At 42.8% G+C, this 12,173-nt stretch overlaps 1 protein-coding gene across 1 annotated transcript in view; it reads left to right on the forward strand.

The window, feature by feature from the left end:
- LOC119383035 (E3 ubiquitin-protein ligase HERC2) overlaps nt 1-12,173 on the forward strand; it is a 111,389-nt gene that overhangs the window by 64,051 nt on the left and 35,165 nt on the right. The window contains exons 39-46 of the mRNA XM_049412394.1: nt 238-440; nt 1,224-1,442; nt 2,757-2,907; nt 4,181-4,482; nt 4,877-5,240; nt 6,508-6,686; nt 7,633-7,788; nt 11,060-11,351. Coding sequence (XP_049268351.1) covers nt 238-440; nt 1,224-1,442; nt 2,757-2,907; nt 4,181-4,482; nt 4,877-5,240; nt 6,508-6,686; nt 7,633-7,788; nt 11,060-11,351 — 1,866 coding nt within the window. The remainder of the gene's footprint in view (nt 1-237; nt 441-1,223; nt 1,443-2,756; nt 2,908-4,180; nt 4,483-4,876; nt 5,241-6,507; nt 6,687-7,632; nt 7,789-11,059; nt 11,352-12,173) is intronic.

Here is a 12,173-nt window from a genome sequence, read left to right on the forward strand (position 1 = left end):
GTCAATTTCAATTAGACGTTGACTGTATTTGTCTTTGGGAATTTCGAATAGTTAGAATAGTAAAATTCGAGTGTGAATCGATTCGAATAGCAAACGCTATTCGAAAAATATTCGAAATTTCGAATATTCACGCACCCCTAATGATTTACGATAACCGATACTGGCTACAGTGGCTACGAATCATTTGAATGTTTCCCTAGTTTTGCAAGTTTACCTGTGTTTCTTGCCATTTTCTAGATCTCTCGTGGAAAGGCAAGAAGAGTGCCCGTGCCCGAGTCCTCCTTACGGCGTCTCACACGAGCACAGTTGCCGAGGAGTGCATCTCGCTTCTGCGTGAGCTGCACACTGTGCCGACTTGGAACGAGCCAATCAACAAGCACTTGCAGTTGGGATTGAAGAACATTTTTGCTGAAACTGTCGGCACACCCACCACTACCGAGGTACATTTACGTAAATACTTGCGTTGCATGTTATGCTGCTGGTGACCCACGTTTTTCATTAGTGCAGGAAATGCCAGTACGAGTAACATCTCGCTATATATAGATATGGTGCGCATGCTCAAATAGTGACGCAAAAAAAATGCATGTTTTTAGAGTTTGAAGCAGTGTGATATCTTGCGGCTTTGTTTTTGCGTGTAAATATGCACCAGTGATTAGAGAAATTTAATGCAAACCTTAGGAGGGAGTGTGAAACTGCTGTTTTGACCTTGGGTGTAGATTCAAAGCAGTGCACTTATCGTAGCCCTGCAGCGACTCCGAGGAGCGAAATTACCTTATAAATATTCTCTTCCATGCAGTTTCACTGTGCTTCGTGATAGCAGAAAAAATTAAATTTCTGGGGTGTTGCTGTCAATGCCAATAGTAGTCCTGGTGTCAGGTGACGTACCAAAGCCTCATGTTCATAGTGTTTAAGCATGTGAGGTGAGTCTGAATTCTGCTTAGGGTTTAATTCACTTGGGGCTCGGCTGTGAATTATACAGAAATAAGTATACTGGTAATGCCCCACTGCTCTATACTCAACCCTATCACCTTTATTTCACGGCCGTGGTGGCGACATTTCAATGGAGGCGAAATGCTAGAGGCCCATGTGCTTAGATTTAGGCACATCTTAAGGAACCCCGGGTGGTCGAAATTGCCGGAGCCCTCCACTACGGCATCTCTCATAATCATATGGTGGTTTTGGGACGTAAATTCCCAAAATTATTATTACGTTCATTTCACAAGACTGCAGATGCTCTTCTCCTGGAGAAAGCCAGCTCCCTTGCTGCACTGGCCGTGCTTGGAGGTGTGGACCATCGCGTGCGCCTTGGAGGCACCGTCAACTTTATTGAGCACCCGCATGACAAAGGAACTGTGGCCGGCATATCGCTGCGGGGAAAGCTACTCGTGCACTGCCACACACGCAACAGTCTTGTCAAGCACTCCCTAGACCAACTGGCTCCTGTGAGTCAATCTTCAGAGCTCTACTTTGATTTCTTAGTACGTTGTGGGCTGTTGACAGTTATCCCTGATGCTGAACGTGTAGTCAGCAGTCAGTTTGGGCTTCCAGGGTTATTATTGTGTAGGAATGCCTTCTTCCGCTCGATTCGATGCTAGTTCTGTCATCCACCTCTCAGTGTTGTCTGATCACGTTGATAACAGTGGTCCATAGCTCTAACCACTAGCACAGTGTGAAAAAGCACAAAAAGGCATTAGCATCGCAAAAGGCATTCCTGCAAAATAGAGACCCAGGTCATGAATATTATGGAATGATATGCCACTTTTGTTGTGACGTTTTTGAAAAACCTTGAAGGCATGCAAGAACATAACTGTCACGTATTTCTGTCATAAATTTCGTCATCCCGAGTCGAGATATGAGATAGGAACTAATAACTCGGCTCTAACATGCCTGCATAAATTGTACGTTTGTTTCCAGGAAGTGTATGGGTTCGTGTGATTACGGACATAATTGTTGTGTGCAGTGTTGAAGAAGAGTTACATTTTAAGATCAATTAATTAGTCAAGCAGTTTTGTTTCTTGGGTCATATGCAAGCAAGATTAGAAATGCACTTTTCTTTTTCTGTAAAATTTAGTTTATCGTAAAACGTGAAACCCTGTACAGAATTTTTTGCACATACCACAAAATTATTTGCATAACATGATGGGCACTTTGAGAGCTGCATTATAGAAAGAAAAGGTGGATAATTTTAATATGAAAATGAGGAGGCTCTTGTTTATATAGGACTAAAATCACTTAAAGCTTCTAAAGCATAAGGGGCTTATATATGATACAGGGTCACAAAATTGACCGCTCAATACTGAAAAAGCAGTTGCGCAATCTTTTACAGAATTTTAAGTTGAAGCTAATATATGCACAGCTGCTAAGTTTGCATCGGTTTTTAGTGTTCGAGATGCTTGATAACCTGGTTGGTCACATTCAGTATGCAGTGCATTATGCTCACTGATTTTCACAAAATACGATATTCTTATTGTTGTTACTTGAAAGTTCTTTCGAATGACCCGCTGTGCAGCATACGTCTAAATTAGTCAGCTTGATGCCATTAGATAATGCATGTGCTTGCCGAACGAAAAGGCAAGTCTGAATTATACAATTTTCTGAATTAGCATGAATCAGCAATGCAATATATAGGTGCTGAGAGGTAATTGCTCAGGCATCATTACATGTGGTGTCGTAAGGGGGTTGTGTAGCACTTGTACTGAAGCATTTGTCGCACAAATCTGGCCACACTGTGTCGAACAATCTCCTTCTCATTGCAGGCTGAAGAAAATCTCTTTCAGCTGCAGAAGCTTCCTCTGAATGATGGCATGCTCTCCATTTGGTCCACTCTTCTCAGTCGAGCAGTCACTGTCTTGCCCAAGCTAACCACCGATCTCCTGCACCAGTTTCCCAACACTGGCGAAGGCATCGGCAAGTATTGTTAATCTTGTGTCCTTTCCCACTCATGACTGTGCAGGGACCAAACATATATGTGATGAATTACATGTAAATAATTGCTTGTAATCTATTATATTTCTGGCAGTTCTGCAATCAGTAAATTATGTTGGGTGGTAATGCTCACTGTAATTCAATTATATTGATCTATAACCAATTACATGTAATCAATTACTTTAGTGATGAGAAGGCATAACAGGAAACGCATCTTGCTGCAATTGAATGTGACACAAACTACAGTAAACACTGTCATTAGTGCCAGTATCAGCCTCCAGGTTGTACATGTTCAGACAGGCTACAGTGGGCACACTGTACTTTTTCTGATGCTCATCTTTATGCTGCACCAGATATTGACCGCCTAGTTGAACCAGAGCTGACGTGACATTATAGGAGCAATACTGCAAGTTGGCCTTGTTGGAACACATTCATCTTCATGGATTCACGTGAGCACACGGAGACGAAGAAGGGATACACAAAGACGAGTGCGTACACAAAGACGATTGCGCTCGTTTTTGTGTGTCTCTTCTTTGTCTCCGTGTGCTCGCGCAAATCCTTGAGGACATTATAGGGATGGCCACTTTTTTCTTTTTCTTTCATTGGCGCAACTTAATGCACCTTCACAGGAGGAGTCCAAGCCCTCTCAAATGTAAAAGCACTGCGTTTCACAGAGGACTAAGATGTGAGCATTGCTGAAATGTAGTGACAATATTGTGCACAAAATATTTGTATACGCAGCAACACCACCCCTCTGTACATTGTGCACATCTACCTACTTTTCAGTGTAGCTGCTGATGTTTTCGAAAAGAAGTGCTTCAAAGGGCACAGCGAAATAGCCTGTTTGCTGTATAGGTATATATTGTTAATAAGCGTCAGGAGGAAAGTAATGTGATAGTAATTGAATACTTTTCAGTAATTCCTCAATTACTTTCTTTGGTAATTGGTAACTCACCAGTTATATTTTTGAAGGTCATTACGATTGATTACTTTCTTCTGTAACATGTACAAGTCTGGTTAAAAACATTAATGTGTCCCAAATATGCTCCAAGCAATAGTTATGTAACAAAGCATGTGCTCCATGACGTGCACTCTGATTCTTAAGAACGGTTTTTGTGTAGCATGAAATTGACTTGCCTGTGCTGGGTGACACTGCACTAAATGTTTGCCAGATATGCATTTTATGTTATTGCCAATTCTTGCCATGTTGATTGGTGAGGCTGAGACATCAAATGATTCATGTTCTTCCTTGCAGCTTCGGGTGTCAATGTGCCCTTGCTTGTTCAGCAGCACCTGTTGTTGGGCATGATCTGTGCCACCCAAGTGCTGACCACACAGCAGCTTGTGTTGAGGCAGGTCTTGCTTCAGAATGTGCCCACAGAGCAGCAGCCACAGCTTCAGCACCAACACCAGGCAGCAGCAGCAGCGGCAGCACCTAGTGCTGAAGATGATGTCACAGCCGAGATGCACTCTCCCATCACCCTTATTGAGCAGGTCATGGCCACAGCTACACAGCCATCGCCTCTGAGGCCTGTCTTTGGGAGGCAAGAGCTTGAGGTTAGTTGATGCACGTCAGATATGATAGAAAAATTGCGAGAAAAGAAGATTAGCAAAGTGAGATAACGCAAAGTGGAACAGCAACAGACATGGTTGTGACTACTGAGCACTTCGTATTCATGTCTGCTATTCTTCTGTCACCTTTAACCATCGAGAGCATGCTTCTAATATCTTAAAGAAATCAGCCCCAAAAGAATCTTCAGTAGTGAGAAAGAAATGCCCTGGCAGTGGCTGGCACAGCAAAGAACTTTGTGATTTTTCTCAAAAGTATAGTTAAGAAGAGTTGTGATGGTAAATCAGTGTACTACAGGAGGCCTTTATGAGCTATGATATGAACTAGTTCCTGGGCCATTTGAGAATGCCTTTCCTGGAACCTGTCTCTCTTTCTCCCCAGGCTGCAGCCATTGCCCTTGTGCAGTTTCTGATAGCCGAGGGAACACGAAAAAGGCGGTCTACTCAACTGCTTGCCGAACTGGAGTCTACCACTGGTGAAACAGTGGAGCACGAGCCGGTGGCAGACAGCCCCATGAGCGAGGAAGGGGCTGCTGCAGACCATTTCGGCAATGACGGGGCAGCAAGCCTGCAGGCTGCTGGTCGGTCGCACAGACCAAAGTCTAAAGGATCCTCATCTCGGCGATCTTCTCTATCCACACTGCATGGCCCGGCAGCAACAGCTCCAGCATCATTGCCGATCGTGCGCCAGCTTGTGGAAATGGGTTTTCCAAGGCATGGGGTGGCCATGGCTCTCAATGCTTTAGGTGTGTGGTGTTTGAAAAAAATCTACTTCAGTACTTGTGCCAACATGGTGTCTAGGTCAACTCTACAAAACAAGCACAAGATAGATAATAGATAGAGCGAATTTATTAGAAGGCAGAGAGGTCAGCCTGAGCTTGAGCGCTCTAGCCTGCTACTCTGCACGGGGGAAAGGGGGAAGAATAATGAACAAAGCCCTCATAAAAGTACTACCTTACTTATGTGCTTAATGATGACACTTCTTTTCTCTGAAAACTGATGCAGACAGTGGAGAAATCTTTAAATGGAAAATTAATTGCTGATCATCACATGGGAAAAAATTTTTGGCGGAAGAATTGGGAGTACACTGAAACCTCATTATAACAAAGTCACATCTGCCACGAAAATAACTTCGTTATATCAGAAAATTTGTTATAAACATTTATTTGTAACACTGTAGCTATGACAAGACTATTCTTCATTTACTTCGTTATAACCGATAATTCGTTATATCCATGTACGTTATATCGAGGTTTGAGTGTATAGAGAATTCAAACAAGTTGCAGGTCAGAAATGATGGCTACCATGAGCATAAACAAAGAGTGAAGGTAAACAAGGCCTACCTTTGTAATAAATGCACACATTCCCTATGCATTGCATGAATTGCTTCAAGGAAAGCCCAACACGTATGCAGGGATCGGGAAAATTGCTCTAAAAGTTTTTTGAAGCTGTTTTTCAGCATCTCTAATGCCTAATTTGTACAGTGCGTACGAGAAGAAAAAAGCTAAATATCGGAGCAGAAACACCACAGTTCATTGGGTGTCCTCTCTTTCCCACAGCTGAGCACCGACATGCTGGTGTCATTATTTCAAAGTTCCTCCCACACTTGTGTTGTCTACACCATCAAGTAGTGCCTGCATTGAAACACTTGCATCATATGCCATCACAGCTGCGCAATACCACCACCTACTTCGAACAATGGGTGTGTGTCACGAAGGAAAGCCGAACGTCAGGAGATGTGAGAGCTCTCCAGAAAAAATGACTGGCAGGGGATGTGAGAGACTCAAGCATTCCCTGTAATGTATGGTATACTATACAACGTATGTAGAATATGAGTTAAAAACCTGTTTGGAGACCTTGTTCTTTGGACTGTAAGTGTTTGGCACGTTATGTAAACACAAGTGAATTTACTTGTTGCTCTGTGACATAATTTTCCACATCGTGCTTTGAGAAAATATAACCTGTGAAGAGGGCTTTTAAGATGCGCATTAATGTGTCATCGATTATTTGCAGCTGGATCATTTCACGTGATGCCCAGTCCTGAGGCTATTGTGGCTTGGCTCCTCGAACATGAGCATGAAGTTCCCTGTGTCTCGGATGACGAAAGCATTACATCTCTGGACAACTGCTCAGAGTCTGACTCATTCTCGGATGACCTTTATGAAGAAGACGGAGGTGGTTCCCTGCCTGAGGTTGGAACACCTTTAGTATCGTGTTGTGCTTCTACCTGACTTGGATTTTCATGCATTCACTTGAGGAATGACAGTTGTCATATGGGATAGCTCAGGGGTTCGCACGATTTATTTGCTATGCTCCTGATAGTGTCCTCATTGTGCTTGTGCAAGGCAGTTAGAAAACATGAGCTTTTTGCCATTGCATCCTGTGAATGGTATGGTTACCTGAAAAATATAGCAGTAACAATACGCTGTAGACACTCAGTAAATTGAAATCTCTTCAATGCAATTGCTGCTTAATTAAATGGAATGCCTGCCTCTAATATGATAGGTTTCATACTTGACTTCTGCACCCCTGTTCATTTCTCAGTGAACAGAACTGTTAAACGGAACATGTTTCTCCTGGTCCCTTCAGGTTCCGTTTAACGAGACATGATATGACGAGAACTTTATTTCAGTCCTGAGGAACTCAGATCTAGAGAGCCGGAGGCCCCCCAAGATCAAGTTGGTGGCTCCCTCTGGACGGACTGGAGTTGAGTGTGAAGATTGCCGCTGTTCGGGGATTCCTCCCATTTCTCCTTCGTGATGGGTGGAGAGGCGTTAAGGGCTGGGCACAGCCAGAGCATGTGTTCAAAAGAGCATGAGCCATGGCCACATTTGGGGCACGGTTGCCGTTTAACGAAAGTCTACTGTAATATTAAGTGGAGCTCTATCCCCTTGCCTTTTTCTCAAGTAAAAGATGGTGTGGGCTCAAACTGTCACTAACATACCTTGTCAGGATTGTTTCTTTATTGAGTGTCATGCATTGCTTTAGTTGTCAATGTTACTAAAGGATTCTGTGTTGCAGCACAAATATACAATTTCCATCCAGTCAATACATTAGTACATTTCCTTCAGGCCCTTGTACAAAATGTTTGCTATTTAAAAAAAAAAAATTCACAATGGTCCTCCTTTCTTATTTCAGGCACCACCAAGCACAGGCTACCTCTGTAGAGCAGATTTCACCAACAATGATGACTACGCTGTCTATGTTCGCAACCACATTGCACCTGGCATGTTGGTTCAGTGTTGCCGCACATATGAGGAGGTTCATGAAGGGGACATTGGCCGTGTTGTGGAGGTGAGTCTGATGCACTGTGGCAAAACAGATTTGTGAATGTCTGAAATCGTTGAGATGCTGCTGCCCCGTGGTTTGTTTTGTTCTTATCACCAGAGCTATGAACGAAGTTCGTTGTAATCTGCATATTGTTTCTTAAGTGTGTCACGTCAATGCAAACCAGTGAATAAGACTGCAGCTTTTCTTCCATATACATGCAGACTGGAAAGATGTGACAATGTTAAGTGAAATTAAGATGCTACAGAAGGATACAGTGTAGCCATCAGATACTGATGGGAAGCTTAAACTAGACTTCTTAACAGTACGTTTAAAGCATAAAAAATTCTTGAGGCAAGCAGTAAGAGAAATTACCAGACTTTCTATAAAGAAAGAGGTGGACACCACACTGTTTTCTGTTTTAAAAATTTTTTTGTCATGCAATTTGTCTTGCTGCTTCCTTAGAAATCGAACACCATCTAACCTAGCAAATCATTCATTTATCAAAACCATTCTTCTGCAGAAAACTTTAGCTGGGAATTGAATGCTAGCCCATGACCCACCTGTTACTGCTATACTACCGACTATATTATCTGTCACCAGCACTAACACTGATTCAGTCCAGCTCCTCTGAAATTCTGCTCTAAGCAGTAGATGTGAGCAACGAGTCATTTTGAAATTTACCAGCAGACATCATCGCATGTTTGAATTTCTCCGTGTTGAAATGCATGCAGCCATGGCAGAAGCTGTTAGTCAAGGACCCAGGGTTTTCACTTTTCCTTTGTTCTGTGCTGATGCTTTTTTTTTTAATTTACTTATTGAGTTAATACATTGGCAGTAATTAATCAGGCACATTTTGTGTGTTCTAGCCTTAGGCTGGTGGTGTGCCTTTACACAAATTTCTTTTGGGTGTGACATTTAATTTGTGTGGCAAGAAAAAGTTTAGTTGTAGGGATGGGTGAATAGAAAATTTGCGGTTCAAAGCGAATAGTGATTTGATAGAATAATTTCGAATTGAATGGTTTGCATAGTATATTTTATATATTAAGAAAAATGGGCATTTTTCTTATGACCCAACTAACTTGCACATACAACCGCAGGTCACGGGATCGAATTCTGGCCCCAGCGGCCGCATTTTCGATGGAGGTGAAAATGCTTGAGGCCTGTGTACTTATATATAGGTGCACGTTAAAGAACCCCAGGCGGTCGAAATTTCCGGTGCCCTCCACTACGGCATCCCTCATAATCGCATTGTGGTTTTGGGATGTTAAACCCCAACAATTACTATTATTATTTTGAAGAATTGGAACTAGGCGGGTGCGAATGTTACTCTTTGGATTCAAAGTGAAGTGTAAGCAACTTTGAATACCAGCAAGATTTGAACAGCAGTAGGGTGCAAGCTACAAGTTGTAAAATATGTTACAATTTAAAAGTTGCTATATTTAGCGCTTATAAGCACATATGACGCACTTTTAAACTTGAAAAAAAATTAATCTGTGTGTAGGTAAGGTGCACTAAACCTTGAACATTGTGGCTTCACACATTACAAATCAGTTCAGTGGAAGAAATCTGTACGGATTTTCTTGCGTTTTCGTGCTACAAACGAGTGGTTGTCAATTTTCCCTTCTTACTGTGGCTTAGTGGCAGTGCGGATTACCCTTGAATAGGCAGTTTCACGGTATAGCAGGCACACGCTGCAGTGAAACCACCTTTTCAGGGGAGTCACATGCGGTCAAACATGCGTCTATTAACGCGATAGCATTAAAGAGCGTATTTTGCAGAAATTCCGGTGTTGGCATCGGTGTCGGCGACGTTGGTTGGGAGTGAAAATTAATCATCTTGTCCGTAACCGAAAAATCAAGAAAGCTGCAAATAAAATAAATAATAAAGATGTTGGGTCTGAGTGAGAATCGAACCCAAGCTGTCTGTGTGGCAAGCAGGCGTTCTACCACACAGCCACACTTCTGCTTGGAACTGCACTGAAAGTAACTCTCATGCTTCACAAACATGCGCGTTCTGTATACAGGTCTCACAGTACGAGATGTAATATCATTTAGGTGCACGTTAAAGAACCCCAGGTGGTCGAAACTTCCGGAGCCCTCCACTACGGCGCCTCATAATCATATCGTGGTTTTGGGACCTTAAACCCCAGATATTAATTACAATTAATTAATGAGATGTAATATCGCAGTAATATTTCGTGGTGCAAGCGTACATTGCCATCGGGCGTCACACCACGTGAATATCATAACGACTTGGTGCCAGCCACCCATTACAAAAGGCACACACATTCGTGCGCGTATTACCTTAAGACCACGTAGTGGGTGCATCACAACTTCGAAAAAGTTTCTCGCGCATAATTGCCGCTGGTTTAAAGCATGCTACCCATTACATAAGGCACACACCTTAGTGTGCGCATTCTTTTACGCACACGTAATGGTTAGGCTTGTGCGAATAGTAAATTTTAGGTTCGAAGCGAATAGTGATTTTGGTCGAATAATTTCGAATCGAATTCGAATAGTATATATCACATATTATAGAGAAAAGTGAGCATATTTGTCATGACCCAACCAACCTGCACAACATTTTTTTTTTTTAAATTGTAACAAGGCATGTGCACATGTCATTCTTTTTGGTTCAAAGGAAGTGGAAGCAACTTTTAATAGTAGCAGGATTTGCTTTTCGGCAGAATGCAAATGATATGTGACGTTTTCAAATTTACTATACTTGGAGCATATAAGCCGGTATAACAAGTTTATAAACTTAAAAAATGATGAATCGATGTGAGGGAATATGTTCATGTAACCTTAAAGTGGGGCTTCGCGGCAGTGCGAATTTTTCCTGGAAAGGTGTATTCACGGCATAGCACCCCTCCACTGCAGTGAAACCACCTTTACAGGGGGGTTATAAGCGGACACCTATTTGTTCATTTCGAATACTTCGAAATTTTCAATAATTTAAATTCGACTCGAAGCGAATTCGAATACTGTATTATTCGTTCGAATATTCGAAGTGCTCGAATATTCGCACAAGCCTAGTAATGGTTGAAGTACGCACCAGGGGCAGGATATTGCTATCGCGTTCAGCTCTTAAAGGTGAAGCTTAAGCGCCCCCAATTTTTTGTTCATTTCGAACACTTCGATATTTCGAATAATTAAATTCATGTCAAAGTGAATTCGAATACTGTAATATCCCTTTGACTATTCGAAGTCCTCGTATATTCGCCCATGCCTAGTTAGCTGTTGTTGGTAGTGGGCTTATGCTGATGTTGTCTGGCACATTAAAAAATGTGCTGCAGGTGGATCACGATGGCCTGCACGACCTGAACGTACTTGCCGACTGGCAACACAAGGGTGGCGTCTACTGGGTACGGTACATTCACGTGGAGCTGTTGGGAGACTCGCAGCAAGCAGCGGCAAGCCTTCCTGCATCTTCGTCCGCTCTCATACAAGCTTCACAGTCGCAGTCCTTGGCCCTGCGCGCTGGGGACAGGGTGCGAGTACGGCCCACTGTCAGCCAGCCCAAGTACAAGTGGGGCTCAGTGACGCGCTCCAGCATTGGCACGGTCACCAGTGAGTGCTCTGCTTTGAGTGAGTCTACCGAGACAAAAGCCGGGGGGCTGCTGGCGGGTCTCTCTCCATTTCCATCTACTGAAACCACCTCCCACTCTTCTAAAAATTTCGCTCTAAGTGTGCTTGTTAGGCGCAGTATACTAGGCATAGACACTGCGTATTTCTTGGGCGGTGTCTCTGAAATACCCGCCTTTTTTTTATTATCTGCTCAGCTTTGTTAACCCTCGTAGTTATATTACCTAAGGCTGCATAATGAACTATGATAAATTCTACAGTAGAAGGCACTGGAGTAATTTTGACTGCTTGGTGACCTTTAATGTCTAAGCAATCATACGTGCATAGTACATTTTTGCATTCTGCTCCCATATGAAGGGCACCACAGCTGGGAGTCGTATCGGTTACCTTCTGCTCATTGACGAACTTCAGCTCAGTGTCATGTCAACTTTTTTTTTGTTTACCGAAGCTTGTTGGGTCTCGAGTGTTTTGGTAACAAAACACGGCAAACAGTAGCGAAAACACGCATAATGGGTATCGTTGGGCATCTTATACAACAATGGCAGCCAGCTGAAATGCATACAGGAAAAGGAGCATGCTGAAGAATTTAAGTTTGACTTGGCATGGGGCAAGAATTTTAAAGGAATAACATCTGCCTGTGCCAGATGAAGACACCTATTGAAATAATGACTGAAACTGTGGAACTATTTATTGGTGTATAAGAAGAGGATACATTCAGGTTCTGTAGCTTTTGCCCCATTGCCAAGATAAATCTTGGCAAACAAAAGCACGTCCTGAGGCTGGCAGGAGAATGTGCCTCCACCAGAGCTTTGCAGCTGTTTTCAC

This window comes from Rhipicephalus sanguineus, chromosome 2 (assembly GCF_013339695.2).
Source record: "Rhipicephalus sanguineus isolate Rsan-2018 chromosome 2, BIME_Rsan_1.4, whole genome shotgun sequence".
Lineage (NCBI taxonomy): Eukaryota > Metazoa > Arthropoda > Arachnida > Ixodida > Ixodidae > Rhipicephalus > Rhipicephalus sanguineus.